General features: G+C 42.0%; 1 protein-coding gene across 1 annotated transcript in view; it reads right to left on the reverse strand.

Annotated features, from left to right (window-relative positions):
- Nucleotides 1-18,493, reverse strand: part of tbc1d13 (TBC1 domain family, member 13) — an 86,357-nt gene that overhangs the window by 40,559 nt on the left and 27,305 nt on the right. The window contains exons 2-3 of the mRNA XM_084325162.1: nt 1,552-1,625; nt 1,330-1,370 (exon numbers count right to left, since the gene is read on the reverse strand). Of these exons, the coding sequence (XP_084181288.1) occupies nt 1,330-1,370; nt 1,552-1,625 (115 nt within the window). The remainder of the gene's footprint in view (nt 1-1,329; nt 1,371-1,551; nt 1,626-18,493) is intronic.

The raw sequence follows: 18,493 nt of genomic DNA on the forward strand, positions 1-18,493 counted from the left end.
TCAGAGAAACGCTGAATGCAAGTTGGTTGCCTAAAATGTTGACGCACCCTGGTGTAACTAACCCTAACCTACCCTGGTGTAACTAACCCTAACCTACCCTGGTGTAACTAACCCTAACCTACCCTGGTGTAACTAACCCTAACCTACCCTGGTGTAACTATCCCTAGCCTACCCTGGTGCAACTAACCCTAGCCTACCCTGGTGCAACTAACCCTAAACTACCCTGGTGCAACGAACCACAACTTTAACCTACCCTTCTGCAATGAAGCTTAACCCGAACCTACCCTGGTAAATAAACTGTTAAAAACAGAACCTAACCTGGTAAATAAAGGTTAAAAACAGAACCTACCCTGGTAAATAAACTGTTAAAAACAGAACCTACCCTAGTAAATAAACTGTTAAAAACAGAACCCACCCTGGTAAATGAAGGTTATAAACAGAACCTACCCTGGTAAATGAAGGTTATAAACAGAACCTACCCTGGTAAATGAAGGTTATAAACAGAACCTACCCTGGTAAATGAAGGTTATAAACAGAACCTACCCTGGTAAATAAAGGTTATAAACAGAACCTACCCTGGTAAATAAAGGTTATAAACAGAACCTACCCTGGTAAATGAAGGTTAAAAACAGAACCTACCTTGGTAAATGAAGGTTATAAACAGAACCTACCCTGGTAAATGAAGGTTATAAACAGAACCTACCCTGGTAAAGTTCAAGTTCAAGTTTCTTTAATAGTTGTCATACAGAAGTACAGAATACAAAATGCTTCTTACTGTTACGCTCCAGAGACTGTGCTAGACAAGATAAGTATGAAATAAAATAGTATAGCATGTACAAATAGAAGTAAAAATAGAAGTCACAGTGTTCAGTATATACATATGTAGAATGTTCGATGCAGAATAGAAGTAACTGAGTTACCATACAATATACAATATACTATGCAATATACTAATATACAATACTATATAGTGCAAAGCAGAAATGGGATGAGGTACAATTTAGGTATGGGTTGTAGTGCAAATCCTTTACAAATAAATGTAAAGAGTGTTTAGGTGTTCTAAAGTGTGGAGAGTGGGTGCTGCAGTGTGTTGTTTGTTTAAAGTGAGTGTGTGCGTGTGGATGTGTGTGCTGTCAGCTGTGTGCATTTGATGGTTGTTGCATAGTGTTATTGTTCGTTGAGCAGCCTGATGGCCTGGGATAGAAGCTTCTTCTGAGTCTTTCTGTAAATTAATCTTCTCCCTGACCTGACGCTTCATGCATGTTGGTCTACGAGAGTGAGAATATGATGTAGAGTATGATGCATGGGAGGAATACAGAAGCAACTTACTTTCCAGCAAAGTGCACGGATACCTCCTTCAAATGGGATTCCTGAGTTGATATGAAGAAGAAACAAAAAGGTTATTAAGAAAAATAACATGCTAAACTTCTCGGCATAAAAATGTAAGGGCAGTCCAGGTAGATTAAGATCTGCCCAGATAGATTAAGACCCATCCAGGTCTTAATCTATAGCAATTTACCACAGAGGCACAGCTCCCATAGAGCAACTTACCACTGAAGCACAGCTCTCGTAGTGCCTTCAATTCTATCTGGTCTTCACTCAAGGCCACTTTGAATTCCTGAATTCTGAAACGGAATAAAAAAAGAATCAAAATGAGGTTAGAACCAAGTGTGCCATGGCTTCACCGATGTTATCAAACTACTACCTATAATAACATGAACCTGTTGACTCAGAACTACTACCTACACAATAACATGAACCTGCTGACTCATAGAACTACTACCTACAATAACATGAACCTGTTGACTCAGAACTACTACCTACAATAACATGAACCTGTTGACTCAGAACTACTACCTATAATAACTAGGGATGGGTACCGAATTCGGTACTTTTGAGGTACCGAACCGAAACACGTCGGTACTACCGAGTATCGAATCAAGTGAGATACATAAAAAAAATAAAAAAAATATATATATATTTTTTAACTTTTTTCTTTTCATGTCGACGTTCACACGCACAATATATGCTTACCTAGGATTTGACTTGATTCAACAACAAAGCAGTCGGAGCAATGACAAACCGAAAACTGTCGTAATTGTAGTTATTTGAAGTTTGGATTTTTTTTTTACGACTGATGTAGGTAAATTAAATTTCTTGAGACTAAAGTACAGAAAAAAAGTACCGTTGGGTACCGGTATCGATTCACAGGTACCGGTACCGGTACCGGTTCAAATGTGAAAGGTACCCATCCCTAATAATAACATGAACCTGTTGACTCAGAACTACTACCTACAATAACATGAACCTGTTGACTCAGAACTACTACCTACAATAACATGAACCTGCTGACTCAGAACTACTACCTACAATAACATGAACCTGTTGACTCAGAACTACTACCTACAATAACATGAACCTGTTGACTCAGAACTACTACCTACAATAACATGAACCTGTTGACTCAGAACTACTACCTACAATAACATGAACCTGTTGACTCAGAACTACTACCTACAATAACATGAACCTGTTGACTCAGAACTACTACCGTACCTACAATAACATGAACCTGTTGACTCAACTACTACCTACAATAACATGAACCTGCTGACTCATATAACTACTACCTACAATAACATGAACCTGTTGACTCATAACTACTACCGTACCTACAATAACATTAAGCTGCTGAGACTCAGAACTACTACCTACAGGGAACAAACTTAACTTTTTAAAATTACCAGCCAGGCAGATTTTTTACTAGCCAAAAATTATAAATAGCTTTTTAGTATATCGCCATGTGTTATTATTACATATAATACTCTCATATGCTATTTTCAATTAATATCATAAACAACATAAGGAATATTAGCATAATTTTGAGTGGACTGAAGGAATGAGTCAGCGTTAATAGTTTTAAATGCAAATAATTTATTGAAACATAGAAGTGGGGTCGGGCACACAGTACATTTTTTTAACTGTTTTAACCATGTAGTGTAGCACTTTGGGATCCCAGTGAACAAAAAGTGCATTACAAATCCAATCTATTATTATTATTATTATTATTATGTGTGGCTGCCGCCCTGGCGGACATCTGTGCTCTACTGAGTGCACCTTTCTAGTCTAGAGAGAGAGCGCATTTTGTCAACACAAGTTGGAACCCTGAGGAAGCGATATAAGGAAACGAATTGCTCCGCTAATCGCACATGTTGACCCCGCCCCCAAGTCGCTCTCCGCTCGCTCACCGCTCACCTTGAACTTTTTTTTTGGAGCATGGTGTAAATTAGCTCAAACTACAACAGTCTACACCCCCTGGGCCCCTTAACAATTGTTTGTATTGAGCCGCATTGTAATTGTACCCATTCTGCAATGTTAAATAACGTTGTTTATCCATTCACTAGCTCTATTAAGCGATGATAGCTAGCCTAGCCACAATGCTATGGTCGCTGCCATTAACGTTAGCATGTAAGCTAACGACAACAACAATGGCGTCAAAACTTTTTCTAACAGAATGTGAGTGACAAAGCCTGAACAGGATATCACAGGTTCACCCTTCTCATTGGTTGAAAATGGCCTTCATGTTTGTACATCGCCATCTGTTGCTTTGGCATTGTACTACATGTAGTATATTACATCAGTGTTAAACCACTGTGAGCGGCCTGGAGGGAGTGGATTGGAGGAGAAGCGGTAGATGCAGTGTATTTTGTTAGCCGCCAGGTGGCGGGCAGACCTTAAATTCTAATCGCCAAAGAATAAATCTATAAGCCAGTGGCGCTGGGCGTGTAACTATTTTGTACCCTGACTACCTACAATAACATTAAGCTGCAGGAACCTAAAGATTAATTTTAAATGCAGCTCAGCACTATGTGTGTCAACTTTTTCTAGTCATAAATATGTAATAAACATTGCGTTTGGTTAGGAGGCCATTCAAAATGTGGATGTTTCGAGTGTATAAGGGCTTAGAACATTATGATTGAAGCATATGATGGACATTCTCATGCTCAACTATGCCTCATAAGTTGTTACAGCAATCTTTGTGTTGATACCATTTGTTACACAGATTTGGTGCAAATTGTAACCATTCTTGACCACTCCAAGTGGCAGTTTCCAAGTACTAGGAACTATGCCTATTAACAAAGAGGTGAAATATATGTTACAACACAAATCTGTTTAACGTCACCAGACAATAATCTGCACAACATAGGCTACACACAGAGATGATCAGCTAGACTATAAGGAAAAACTCACTAAAACCTAGCAATAAGAAAAAATGCACCACAGGCAATGTGGAGGAGAGAAACCTTAGAAGGGCTGTTCAAGGGGGGGATCTCCCTTCTTAGATGGCGGTGATAGTAGTGTTGTACTGTAAAACCAGCGAAACAGTTGGTATCTTTAACATCTTTAATACCTCCCTGAGCCAAGCCGCTGTCCCCACATGCTTCAAAGACACTATCATCATCCCGGTCCCAAAGAAGGCTTCTCCAGCCTGCTTCAATGACTACCGTCCCATTGCTCTGACACCCATTATTATATATTATTACCCATTAAGTGCTTTGAACGACTAGTCATGCAACACATTAAATCCACCCTCCCTGGATTTGATTTAATTTATTTTATTGATGGATTAAAAAGACACAACAAGGATCCAAAGGATGACATGAGAAAGAATAAGACCCTTATTTCTGTCATGGTCCCAGGGCTGTTAGGCCACAACAAAAACACGACAATGACACAAAACACATACATTTAAAACATTATAAGACTAACCTATAGCTAAAATTGTATATCACACAATAACTAAAAACGGTTGGAATCCCATTCATAGTATAGGGGGCTATTCCTCTACTCTGTCCATGAGCCACTTCCTGACGTTTCTCTTGAAGCTGTGGAGGCTCGAGCTCTGCTTGATGGGGATAGGCAGCTTGTTCCAATCCTGGGCTCCAGGGAAAGCAAGGGAGCACTGGCCCAGTTTGGAACGGAAAGAAGCAGGCTTCAGGTTTGCTATGCTTGCTCTAGGTCTGTGGTTGTGGGATTCACTGACCGGGGTGAAGTAGTTCTGGAGGTATCTAGGGGACCTTTGGTTTATAATATTGTGCACTACGTTGAGTCTGAGCTGAGTAACTCTGGCCTCCACAGGAAGCCAGTTTAGCTCCTGGAAGTGACTCCTCCCTACGTGGGTGCGAGGGCCAAGACCCATTACCACCATTACAAACTTATTTTGGGAAACCTGAAGCTTCTTTTTTAAGGTCTCCGTCAGGCCCTCGAGCCAAGACACGCTACCATAGTCAAAGTGGCAGAGTACTAGGCTATTTGCTAGTAGCCTGAGACCATCTCTGACAAGGAGGTTGGCTTTCCTAGCTAGGTATCTGGTGCGGGCGTTGACTTTTGCTGGACCCCTACCAGTTTGCATATCGGGCCAACCGTTCCACCGATGATGCAATCTCCACTTCCCTCCACTCAGCTCTCACCCATCTGGACACTAAGGACTCATACGCCAGGATGCTGTTCATAGATTTTAGCTCAGCATTCAACACTGATAGTGAAACTGGACCTGCTGGGGCTGAGCACCTCGCTGTGCAACTGGCTGCTGGACCTCCTGACCGGCAGACCACAGGCAATTCGGGTCGGCAACAACACATCCAGCACCATCATCCTGAACACTGGGGCCCCCCAAGGATGCATGCTCAGCCCCCTACTCTTCACACTACTGACTCACGACTGCACACCATAGCACAACACCAACCTCTTCGTCAAGTTTGCGGACGACACAACTGTGGTGGGGCTCATTAAAAACAACGACGCGTCTCACTACAGGGACGAGGTGAGCCAACTGAACACGTGGTGCGGGAACAACAACCTCATTCTCAATGTGGAGAAAACAAAGGAGGTTGTTGTCGAACATCCGGAGAGCGCACACCCAGCACCCTCCACTGACCATCAACGGTGCGGCGGTGGAGAGAGTGAGCACTGGCAGCACCAGATTCCTGGGTCTGCACCTCACAGAGGACCTCTCCTGGAACACCAACACTGCATCACTGGCGAAGAAAGCTCAACAGCACATCTACTTCCTCTGCAAACTGAGAAGAGCTGGAGCCTCAGTGCCCATCCTGTGCTCCTTCTACCGGGGCAGCATCGAGAGCCTCCTGACCAGCTGCATAACCGCGTGGTACGGCGGCTGCACAGCATCCTGCCGCAAGACCCTGCAGTGCACAGTCAGAACAGCTGAAAGGATCATTGGTGGTGCCCCCCTGCCCTCCCTCCAGGACATCTACAATACATGACTGGGCCGCAAAGCACTACGCATCGCGGGCGACATCACCCACCCCTCACAACGCTTTTTCACTCTCTTTTTCACTCTCCACTCTCCTGGAGAATGAGGAGCCTCCGAGCTGCAGGACCAGCAGACTGAAAGACAGCTTCATCTATCAGGCTGTCAGGAAGCTCAACTCTCTTCCAGCGCCCCCCCCCCCCCCCCGCTCTCACTCTGCCACCACTCTGGATTAAGAACAACCCCCCCCCCCCCCCCACGGACACACACACACACCCAGACCCAGCTCTTCCCCTCTCTCTTACTCTGCCCCCACAGACTCTGGACCAAGAACCCCCCCCACTGGCACACACACGCACCATCACACAGACAGTCAGACACACACTGCCACTTTACTGCCATTATTTAATTTTACTGCCATTATTTATATTTATTTACTATGTACCACTGCTGCTAGAAGTTCTCTTTTACCTCTATATTTATTTCACTCATTCATATTAATTAATATATTGTGTGTGTACATCGTGTCCTATATGTTACTTTATGTTTATAGTAGGGATGGGCGTGAATCGATTACTCGTAGCTTTTTCTTTTTTTTACATATCTTTTCACATGTGTAAGATTGTTGGTTTCCTTAAACATATATACGTGAATGAACAAAAATAAGTATAAAAAATACTTTTTTTCCCTTTTTGAGTAATACACGATCAATCGAGTATAGCATGCGATCAATCGATCTGGATTTTTCTTTAAAATGCCCATCCCTAGTTTATAGTGTCCTATATGTCAAGTCAAGTCAAGAGTTTTATTTGTCACGGCATACAAGTATACAATGAAATGCGGGTGGTCTTGCCCGCAACGATGTGCAATACAGTAGTGACAACATGTAATAGAATCCAATAAAACAACATTGTGCAATAAACAAGTAACATAGTAGGGCATATAGGTATTTGTACATAAGTTATTTACAGAGCATGGAGGACATGCTAGGTCCTTTGGTAGTGCAATACACTGTTACTGTTACTATACTATTTTTAAAGTGACCTTTCCTTAGTGGCCATAAGTGTGGGCGTGTGCAGCATGAGTGTGTGCTTGCTCATGTTAAAGTGGCTGCTAGTGTGTGAGCGTGTAGTGTGTGTGTTGTGTGTGTGCTCATGTGTGCTTGTGTGTGGAGAGTTCGGTGTTCAAGGCTCTTACTTTATGTTTATATTAGATATTTTTATATACACCGTGGGAAGGGGGGAACGCAATTTTATTTCTCTGTATGTCTTGCACATTATGGGAAATGACAATAAAGTTGACTTTCTACTACCGATTCATGCGAGATCCACCGTTGGCAAATTTCGGTAATGCAAATCTTTTTTTGGTGCAAAACTAAACCTATGAAGTGTGCTGCGCTTACCTAGGATTTCAACAACAAAGCAGTCAGGGCAATGGCAAGCCGAAAACGGTTGCAAGTGTGGAAGACATTCAGCAAAGGTCGCCGGGTCAGGGAGTCGAACCGGGGACGGCCGTGTTGCACCGCAGCTAGGGATGGGTACCGTTCACATTTGAACCGATACTGTACCGGTACCCGTGAATCAATACCGGTACCCAACGGTACCTTTTTTCGGTACTTTAGTCTCTAAAAATGTAATCTACCTACCTCAGTTGTGAGAAAAAAAAAATCCAAACTTCAAATAACCACACTTTCAACAGTTTTCGGCTTGCCATTGCCCCGACTGCTTTGTTGTTGAATCAAGTCAAATCCTAGCAGGGCTGTACGCTAAGCTTTTTCACTAGGGGCACACTTGCCCCTAAATGAGAAATTTAGGGGCAAAAAATATTTTTTAGGGGCATATTTTTAAATAACAATTTTACCATTATTTATATCGATTGTTTTTGATTTAAAAAGAAAAGAAAAAAAATTATTTTATATAATTTTTTTTTAATAAAATATATATATTATATAATCATACTTGTAGTTGCATTATCTGCGAGACATCGCCACCACGCAACAAGTCAAAATGCTCGCTATATGCAACCAGCTCCACTGTCTGTGTGTACTCGAGTAGCCTCCAGCTACGGCCAGGATTCTCCGGAGCTGCAGCTGGACCCTATACTGTAGCCTCCAGCTACGGCCAGGATTCTCCGGCGCTGCAGCTGGACCCTATTGACTATATTCAGCGTGCCCTCAGCTCGAATACGCATCGACTCAGTGTTATAAGACATTGATATCAGGAGCTATCTGTAGCTATTTAGTTTAATGGGACGTTGCGTTTTGAACAGTGAGCTAACGCGAGCTATCATGCACTACTAGACTTGCTGGAGCATTTGTTGATATCAGTAGCTAGCCGGCTGGCAGGCTCACCGAGGTCCTAGTGTTTACAACAGCCACGGGTGCGGGAGGGAGGAGGAGCAGCAAATCCGGTACTCCACATTTTCCAGTCCACTGATCCAGCCGGGGTTACCACAGTTCATTCTGGAACCTCAGATCCCCGCTGATCATGGAGTTCTACTGTATCGCGTTGGATCCATACACTTATCGATTTTTTCGAATGGTGATCAGGAATTGGAATATACCAGTTGGATACCATCTGATGTCAGGTAAGGACTCTATGTTATCAGTGTTAGGATAATCAGAGTAAGTTTGATGAAGTTATAAGCTGTTTTGTGAAATGTCCGCTTTCGGTTTCACTGTAAAAGTCTGAGAGGAAATCAACGGGGCGATTATCCGTGCGCGGCTCGAATGTGCTTGCGTGCACGTATAATATTGATCATCTAGCGTTTATTTGAAAACGATTCATAAAAAGGCAGACGAATATCAACGTTGTGGAATATTCCAGTAAAAGACGATTTTCATAGAATGCTCCAGAATGGGCTGTTTTATCTGAAAACGGGTGCTTTTCTAAATGCTCTGAAACGGAAACGACGCGATAAAAAAACAATCTGCCTTGACAGCACTGACTGGAAAATAGTCTTTGATAATGCGATGGGCAGATTAGACACATAGCCATAATTTAAAACATAGATTAGGCGATATTAACGTTAACATTGGCGCCGATGGTGGCATTCAGCGGGTAAAAAGGAAAACCCGGCGTGGCGCTCAAAGTGTTAAAGGGGCAATTCGCGATCATCTCGTCGCAGTGTACAGCCCTGCCTAGGTAAGCGTATATTGTGTGTGTGAACGTTGACGTGAGAAATTTTACAGTTTCCCGGCCAACCCCGGACATGTCCGTGTTTCGGATCCAACGCTAGAGGGCCAACCACGGACATGTCCGTGGCTAGGTTGTTGTGGCTTTTATTCCATTTTAATAACCTACTCAATGTCACCGAGCGGCACTGCAGAAGTACCCTACTCTTTGAATTCGAAAAAGTGCATTACCGGCCAGATCCTCGTAGGGGCGCTGTCTCGATAATGCAGTGTTCCCTGTGGCAGAAGTTGTCTTGTTTTTTCTGGATATTCAATGTAGTTTTCTGCTAACCTGAAGCTATGCCTGTAGCATGTAGCACGGAATACGTTTTGGGACGCGGATTTCAGTGTGCAGTAAAGGAATATATGATCAGCCAATGGACATATCGATCTACCAGATGGCGATCGATAACTGGGAAATCCTTTTTGCAGTCCAACCGGTCACAGGTAAGATCGATTTGACGTCAATTTCAGCTTGGTCGGGCCTTGCTTTGATAGCCATCCACCCGGTCAGCGAATGAGGCTACTGAGGCTAATGCCGTTATTGGTAATCAATAATCAGAAATGACGTCCCCCGGCCCCCCGCCTTTCATGCATTCATGGTGGACCATCATATCGATCATATGCAGTTTGATTTTTAACTCTAGCTTCTCTATAGCCGAAACGCCATTGGATTTAACGTTACTAGCTTAGCGCCTTATATCTCGCCTTCCAGGAAATATACTAGACCAAACCCCATATAACGCTTATATTCACGAGGCTATAAAATGAGAACGTATTGAAGGGACGGTTTATGGTCTCAATTGATAATGAGAATGGACAGATAGCAATACTACAAAGTATAGATTTAGCTCTACAAACAGCCTCACAAACTATGCAAGTCTGTTTTGAAATGCTGGCCGTCTAGAGTGAATGTGTTAAAAAATTTAAAAAAAAGTACCGAAATCTGGCACAGACGGATCTCACGTGAATCGGTACTCGGTAGTACCGACGTGATTCGGTAGGGTAGGTACCTTTAAAAGTACCTAATTTGGTACCCATCCCTAACCGCAGCGCTGTACGTGCTGCGCCACCCTGGCGCCCAGCTGAAGTGACTATGAAAGGAAACGTGGCTGGATGTTGTGCACAGTGGCGTCGCGTGGGTAAAATAACAGGGGAAGCCAAAAAAAAATTATTAAAAAAAAATTATTAAATATTTTTATTAATTTTTTATTTTTTTTGTCAAGCAGTCACCATGTACACTACAGTATGGCTCGGCGGCCAGTCAAACTTTCTTTTTATTTATTTAACAGATTGCAGAATGGGTACAATACAGTACGGCTCAATACACACAATTGTATAAGGGATGCAGACCAGAGAAAGACGTTTGTCTTGTTTACATCAGGGTCATTAATACTGCTGGAGCATTGGTTCATTTTTGGTCCGATCTTTCCTTGCACGATTTTGCGCGCCGCGTGGGAGCAAATACGAGACACATATTCGGTTGCAAAAAGGTGTCCCACGGTCTCCTCTATGGCCGTGAATATTTTCACGCGGATCGGAATCACGGCGCGCCCGTGGGACACTTTTCCGTTTCGGCGAGTTTATTCCACGCTTTCTGTTTTCCTTTTCTAAGCATTTTCGGGGCTACATGTGAATGAGTAAAAGTTGTGGGACACCCAGATGTTTCCACGATAGAAAGCTCGCGTGGATCCCATAATAGGCTCACTTAATACAGCGTTTTTAAAATCACGCGACATTTTCAGGGTCGCGAGCCGACCTTTTCCCCTCGTTTTCGATGATGGAAGTGATTTAGGAAAAGCTTCGGCACGCCGAGAGGTCCCCGTGGATTTAATCTCGCGAGGATCGGGGCAATATTCGGCCCGTGGGAACAGTTACGGGTTAATACAATGTTCAGAGTGCAGAGGGGAAAATATGCTGAGTGTTTTCCTCTCAGCCCCGTTTTAAACTTTTAGGGTGTGGCAGTCAGCTCGAATCTGATTGGCCAGGATCGGATTTGGACTCTATAATGCTGGAAGCCTGGAGAAAGAGACCTACCCCCTGCCTCTCTCCTATACTAGCTCCAGTGAGCACAGTGAGTCTGACAGTGTGTTAGAGGGAGTGAGGAGAAGAGGGAGACATTTAAAAAAAATAAAAAATTATAACACAGATGCACAGATGAAAAAGAATGTAAACTATATTAAAAAAAAATTATATATATATATTTTTTTTTCTTTTCATATCTGATATTAATTCATATTTTAATATTAGGGAGGCATGGCTTCCGTTGGCTTCCATAAGGATTCGCCACTGGTTGTGCACTAAAATGACAAATTACCCACGATTGCATTGGGCTGCATAGATCGTTTCACCATAAGTAACAGCATTAACACATAGAGTGCCGACCACGAGATTAGTCGGGTTAACTCGCCATGCGTTGAGTGCCAAGGCCAGAGAAAACCTTTCTTTTATTAGCAATATCCATTCATTTTTCATCCATCCAGCTTGACGTCATCATTGGGAATGGGTCTGAGCTCGAAAAGGGCAAATACCGCCACCTATCGTCTCCCGGATGGTATGGCACATCATTGGATTGGATTGGGTGGGACTGTGCATCAGAAAAAATTTCCAGTCCGGGGTTTTCCCTTCTCTGGCAAGCAGTATCTGTTACCACATTCACTAGGGAGGCTCGGAGCAGCTTTGGATATGTGTTTTGGACTATAACGTTGGATCAATAAACGCGACCAATATTTGGAATGGCGATCAGGAATTGGATTAATCTTTTTGCAGAACATCTGATGTGAGGTAAGGACTCTATGTTATCAGTTTTGGGTTAATCAGATGTTTTTTTCACAGCGATCACAACGTGTGTGTGTGTGTGTGTGCGTAACGTTAGCGCGGCATGGATAATCGATTTTCAGCCCGCTTCTCTAGCGTGCATAAGTACACATATACTATCGATAATCTAGCGTTTATTTGAAAACGATTCATAAATCAGCCGAAAAATTACAACGTGTTTTGTGTATTCCACTAAAGAGCTATTATCGCGGAATTTCTCTGGAAATACTAGAAATCTCCAAAACTATACTCGTATTCAAAACGGCATAAAACGGAAATGTACCAATGAAAAAACAATCCGTTTCATACATGTTGACTGCAAGCAAGTCATTGATAAGCGACGGGTGTATTAGACCCATAGCCATAATTTAAGATATAGTTTAAGCAAATTTCGCAAATTTCCCCGACCTCCCATTGACTTCCTTATTGGCACGGTAGCCCTATGGTCAAAGGGGCGTGGCACTCAAAGTGTTAAGGCTTTGATTATGAATTTTGCCCTGTTAATATCTAAATGCAGAGGTTACTTTGTGTAACACTAAACACTTTTCAGAGTTTTCGCTGCGCGGTGCACTATTCTCACACACAGAGTCACTGTTGAAATCCATCTCTATGATAGACTAAACTAAACCTGTAAAGTGCCAGCAGCAGACTTAAACGATGCTGGAGAATATCATGTGATATAGCTCACTATGATGCAATTAATCCGCGGTTCACATGCGTGCCGAACCGTGGGGGGCGACCCGTACGGATCAACTACGATCCGTTACACTACTTACTGTATATTGACATATTTACATATCGACACTGAGTGTATGTTCCTTTGTATTCATTATGTGTTGATGTGGACCGAGTGTATGTTCCTGTGTATCTAGTATGTGTTAATATGAGTATGCTCCTTTGTATTCATTATGTGTTGATGCAACTATGAAGTGGTGTCTTTAACATGGGGCCTAACAAAATAAATAGTTTGGTTCCTGTTGGTTGTCAGTTAAGGCCATGGGTAGGTAGGGAATTTATTTAATTAAATTTTTTCCCACGGCGACTATGGATAGGGAATTTTTTTATTTAATTAAAATGTTCACGACAACATGGATGTACTCTGCCAGCATGTTTAATATCCATAATACTAAAGGTTAAAATACAAAGACACTACTACAAAAGTACAATGTACAAAGGTAGTAGTATTAAAAATGCCACCCCTAAATACTACTCACTAAATATCCTGACGTCAGAGAGCTGTGCAAATATTGTGAAATACTTGCTTTTTATATATTCTCATTATTGACATGGACTGCACTTTTTTACTAAGATTTAACTAAACGTTATTGTAATACAGATTTTTGTTTTTTTTACTCATAAAATAAATTTGGGTCGTACCTAAATCGGCAGGGTCGGTCGGCAACCGGAACCAAACAATTTATTTTGCATGGCCTGATGTACCGAAACCAAAATACCACAGACTCCAGCTGTGTGGCAATTAAAGTTCTATTCTACTAGCGTTATTGTGTGCGTCTCTGAAGCAAGCCATGTGATATTCACGCCAACTCATATTTAATACCACACCTGTCATTTACATTAGTTACATAGCAGGAAAACTAAATTGACACGTTGTGGCTTATGTTACCAAGCTAAGGCTGAGCCCGAACGTTCGAACGTTCGTTCGTTAAGCTGACATTCGGACTTTAATTAATGGGTTCGAACGTTCGGTGAAAAAAAATAAAGCAGGCGCAACGACGGTGAGGCGATGTGAAGCGGCGCGTCCCCCGAGTGAGATCGCTCGGCTCAACCAGTATGGTCTCTGCCGGGCTGTTGCTGGATACTCAACCAGAGCTCTAGTCTCAACCAATGCAATAGAACAATTTTGATTGAATGACAGGCGATTCTGCCAATTACATCACACCGCTTGCACCCGCCTCTGCTGTTACCACCAATCGGCAAGAGTTTATTATTTTTTTTACTACGTTTTACGTTAGCTCCCCGCCGAGGAAGTAAAAGTCGTAACAAGGTTTCCATAGGTGAACCTGCGGAAGGATCATTAATGAATACCAGCCTTTTTCGGCCACGGAGCGCGAGCTTCATGGCGGGAGGTGGTTGCGTTGGAAACAACTCTGGCCGAGGCGGCAGGCGTGTTGGGAGCCCGGCGGGACCCCCGCGCCGGTGTCTCTGTCTCTCTGCCGTCCCCCGTTCCGAGGTAGACGGTGCGCGCCTCTCTCCTTCCCGTCGACCAAGAGTGAATACCTGTTATTGAACGTGTAACACTAACTATATAACGTTAATGCCACAAAACGAATGCCTTTGTTTATCTAGCCCCTTACGTGACTGCGGTGTGCAAGGGCTATTGTTTATCATAAGTAGGAACGTTGATGCAGTACTCAGTAGCTTGTTTATTTTCTTCCGAGTGCTTTGTTTAATTACATGTTTACATGAACAGCCACCACTGTAAACAACATGTTTTTTCACCAATAGATTATGCAATGCCGCCCTCCGTAGGATCTATAATACAAAAAAAAAATATATATATATATATAAAAAAAATAATTTAATAAAAAATTGTATAAAATGTTTTACAAAAAACGAACGTTCGAACGTTCGTTCGATAAACCCTGGCGAACGTTCAAACCCTAAAAACAGGGTTCGGGCTCAGCCTTAGCCTGATGTAACGTTAGAGCTGGCTATGCAACCAAGGACACAATATTAGATGGTTTGAAAATCACAGAAATGCTGTGTGGAGTAGTGTTGGGTTGGGACATTTTCTGATGTGATCGAATGTCTCCAGGCGACCACAATGCTGACCACAAAGTCTGTTTGAATGAATGAGTGCACAAATTGTGATGTAAAATGTTCACTTCAAAGTGAAAATCCCAAGAAAAATCAGCTAACGTGACATCCAGCATGTGCCTTAAACAGTGGAGTCCCTAGTCACAGGACACTATTGGTACGTCCCCACGGAGTGATATAGAAAGAAATACAACATGCATCATTTCACCCCAACCACTTGCTGTCCGCTAAGCCTTACAGAGTGACTCACGGTGAAACAGAACTACTTTTAGAGCAGAAATGTGTGTTTTGGACAAGAGACTAAACAAAAGGCTCTGTGTTTTGCGCTCTTCTTTCACAGTCTGCAGTGAGGCCAGATATCACATGCAGCTCCTCCACTGTGGCAGCATTAGACGCATGATGGAGCTACTTCTGTCTAAGGCTGAGACGATATGTGACCCGCCGTGACCAAACCCGATTTGATCCGCAAAGGGGGAGGTGCTCTGAAATGAAGAAAATGTCTTGCTGTTCAGAAAATCCTAAAAATCGAAATCTTGATTTTTTTTTACATATTTGAATTGTCATTAATGTGTTCCCTTATTTGCCCTTAGTTGCAAACTTAAATACAACTTGTAAATGAGGTAATTATTGTTATAATAGTTCCACAAATTTTCTTCCAAGTGAGGAGAAAAACTACACGCGCGGGCTTGGGCCTGTCCACAGGGGGCTTAATAGGTGTACTTAATAGGTGTTACAGACGTCATTATTTAGCTCTCCTTTCTCAGAGAGAGAATAACACTATTAATACACTATCTTAATGTTATAAGTTATAAGCAACGTAACGCAGTGTCTAAAAAAAAGATTAAAAAAAGAGAGGCCTTGACGGCCGTTATAAAACGCGTGTTTTAACTTAATTAAAAACCATTAAAACACAGTTCGAATTTTATGAGCGAACGAATTTCGGTAGGGTGCATTTTTTCCAACCTAATGGCTAAAAGTAAATTAATTTAATACGGAAACGGAGTGATAAAAAATGGCTTTTTCATCGAAGCGAGAGATTTTGTGGGGGCCCTGATGTAAACTATTTTCTGCGCTGGCACCGTGTATAGGCAGGGGAGATGAGATGAGGCGCGCGTTAACCCTTTCACTGCCACACTACAGAAGCGCTTAGTAATGCTTCGCCTCAACTCCGTTTCTGGTCGAACTAGTGAGCGAATCTTTAATATTTTTTTTGATTCATATTCAGAGGTAATTCGTCGAGATATTTCTAATTGGTATTTATCAAAAATAAATATTAGAAATATGGTCAAACAACATTTCGAACCGCTGAGCGCTTCGTAACGTTCGCCTCAACGCCGTTTCTGGTCGAACTAATGAGCGAATCTTTAATATTTTTTTTGATTCATATTCAGAGGTAATTCGTCGAGATATTTCTAATTGGTATTTATCAAAAATAAATATTAGAAATATGGTCAAAACAAACATGTATCCGTCTTTTTCGATGAAAAAACATTTTTTTTCAATAAAAACTGACGTGGTATCAAACAAACACTAATTTAAGTGGTTAAAATTCGAAAATATGTGTAATTTTTTACAGATATCTTGAGAATAGGCTATGAATGTTAAACATGGGTAAATTTTTTTTTTTTAAATAGTAAACAGTTAAAATTATATGGCTTTAAACATGATGTATCTTTTCCTCTCCCTTAAGCCCAGTGAGCTCCCTCATCGTTAGGACAGCACAAGGGTTAACCTTTCACTACCACACTACAGAAGGTTAACCTTTCACTACCACACTACAGAAGGTTAACCTTTCACTACCACACTACAGAAGGTTAACCTTTCACTACCACACTACAGAAGGTTAACCTTTCACTACCACACTACAGAAGGTTAACCTTTCACTACCACACTACAGAAGGTTTGATTGATTGATTGAAAAGTTTATTAACAGATTGCAGAATGGGTACAGTACAGTACAGCTCAATACATACAATTGTTAAGGGGATGCAGACCAGAGAAAGACTTTCGTCTTGTTTACATCAGGGTCCCCCATTTTCAATTCATCATAACATATATGACATACATGACATACAGATAGACAGTACTGCTACATCTATACATTTATGACATATCAGATTTGCAAATACAGTACTGTTTGTGATACAAAAGTGTCCAGAAAAGGAGTGTATATACATTTGGCATAGAAACTGTACATTGGAGGAGGTTGGTTGGGTGGGGTTGGGTGGGTTGGGTGAGGGCTGTACATTGGAGGTGGGGGGGGGGGGGGGGGGGGGGTTGGGAAGGGGACACACACACATTTTACACTGTACATTGGAATATTGACAAAGCCTTACTTGGTCATTTACTGTACAACTAGGTTAGGACATTTGTAGGGGCCAGTTTCGAATTGCAGTCTCACGTAGGTGTTTTTTGAGAGTGTTTTTGAAGGTGGGTAGTGATTCACATTCCTTTACAGCTTTAGGTAGGGCGTTCCACATTGATGTGGCATAATTGCGAAACGTGTTTAGTCCCTTGTTTGAGCCGAATCTGGGTTTTACATGATTTGTGGAGCTCCCTCTGGTGTTGTGATCGTGGTATTCACTGACCTTTGGGAAGTATTTTGACATGTACATGGGTACCTTGGTCGCGTAGTGTATCTTGTAGACCAGGCCCATTGCAAGTTGCTGTACTCTGTCGTCTACTCTAAGCCATCCTAGGTTGTCAAAGTGGGCAGGGGTGAGGTGGGTTCTAGGAGTCAGGTCAAGTAGTAGTCTGACTAGCTTGTTTTGAGATGTTTGTAATTTGTTTTTTAGTGCCTTTGAGGTGCTTTGGTACCATGAGGTGCAAGCATAGTCGTAGTACCCTTGAATGAGTGCTCCTGCTAGAGTCTTCAGGGTATTCTTGTTTACCAGAGAGGAGATCCGGTACAAGAATCGCGTTCGTTGGTTGACTTTTTTTATTACATTGGATGCCTAACCTAGTTGTTGTGTCTTTCACTACCACACTACATGTATTTACATCTAAATGCTTCTGGAGAGGCCATCAGAACATTGAACATTGACTTTAGCATGTCTATTTTTATCTCGTGTTATTTTAAATGCTAATAAAATCTTGAAACTTGATTAAGTTTCTTGTTTATTATCAGGGTCCCTTTCACTACCACTACCAGTCACCAGACTCATTGTAATAACAAAGAGCCTCAGACTGGAAAGCTGCCAGGTGTTAATTGCCCTAGAGAGAGGGGGGCCATGGATTACAATGACTTCTGGGTAGTGTTGTAGTTGTTTCACTATTGTCACTGAATAGCCTGCTCGTCTCTTAAAGGCTATTATCTCTGAATACGTTTTGTGATAATCACCATGAATCATAGGAAGTAGCTTGCAAAGTATCCCACCAAAATGTTCAAGTGATGGCTTATTTTGAAGGTATGAATCTGTACTTTCATAATATGTAAAAAAAAAAAAAATGAAGAT

The sequence above is a fragment of the Notolepis coatsorum genome, assembly GCF_963971535.1.
Source record: "Notolepis coatsorum genome assembly, chromosome: 11".
Lineage (NCBI taxonomy): Eukaryota > Metazoa > Chordata > Actinopteri > Aulopiformes > Paralepididae > Notolepis > Notolepis coatsorum.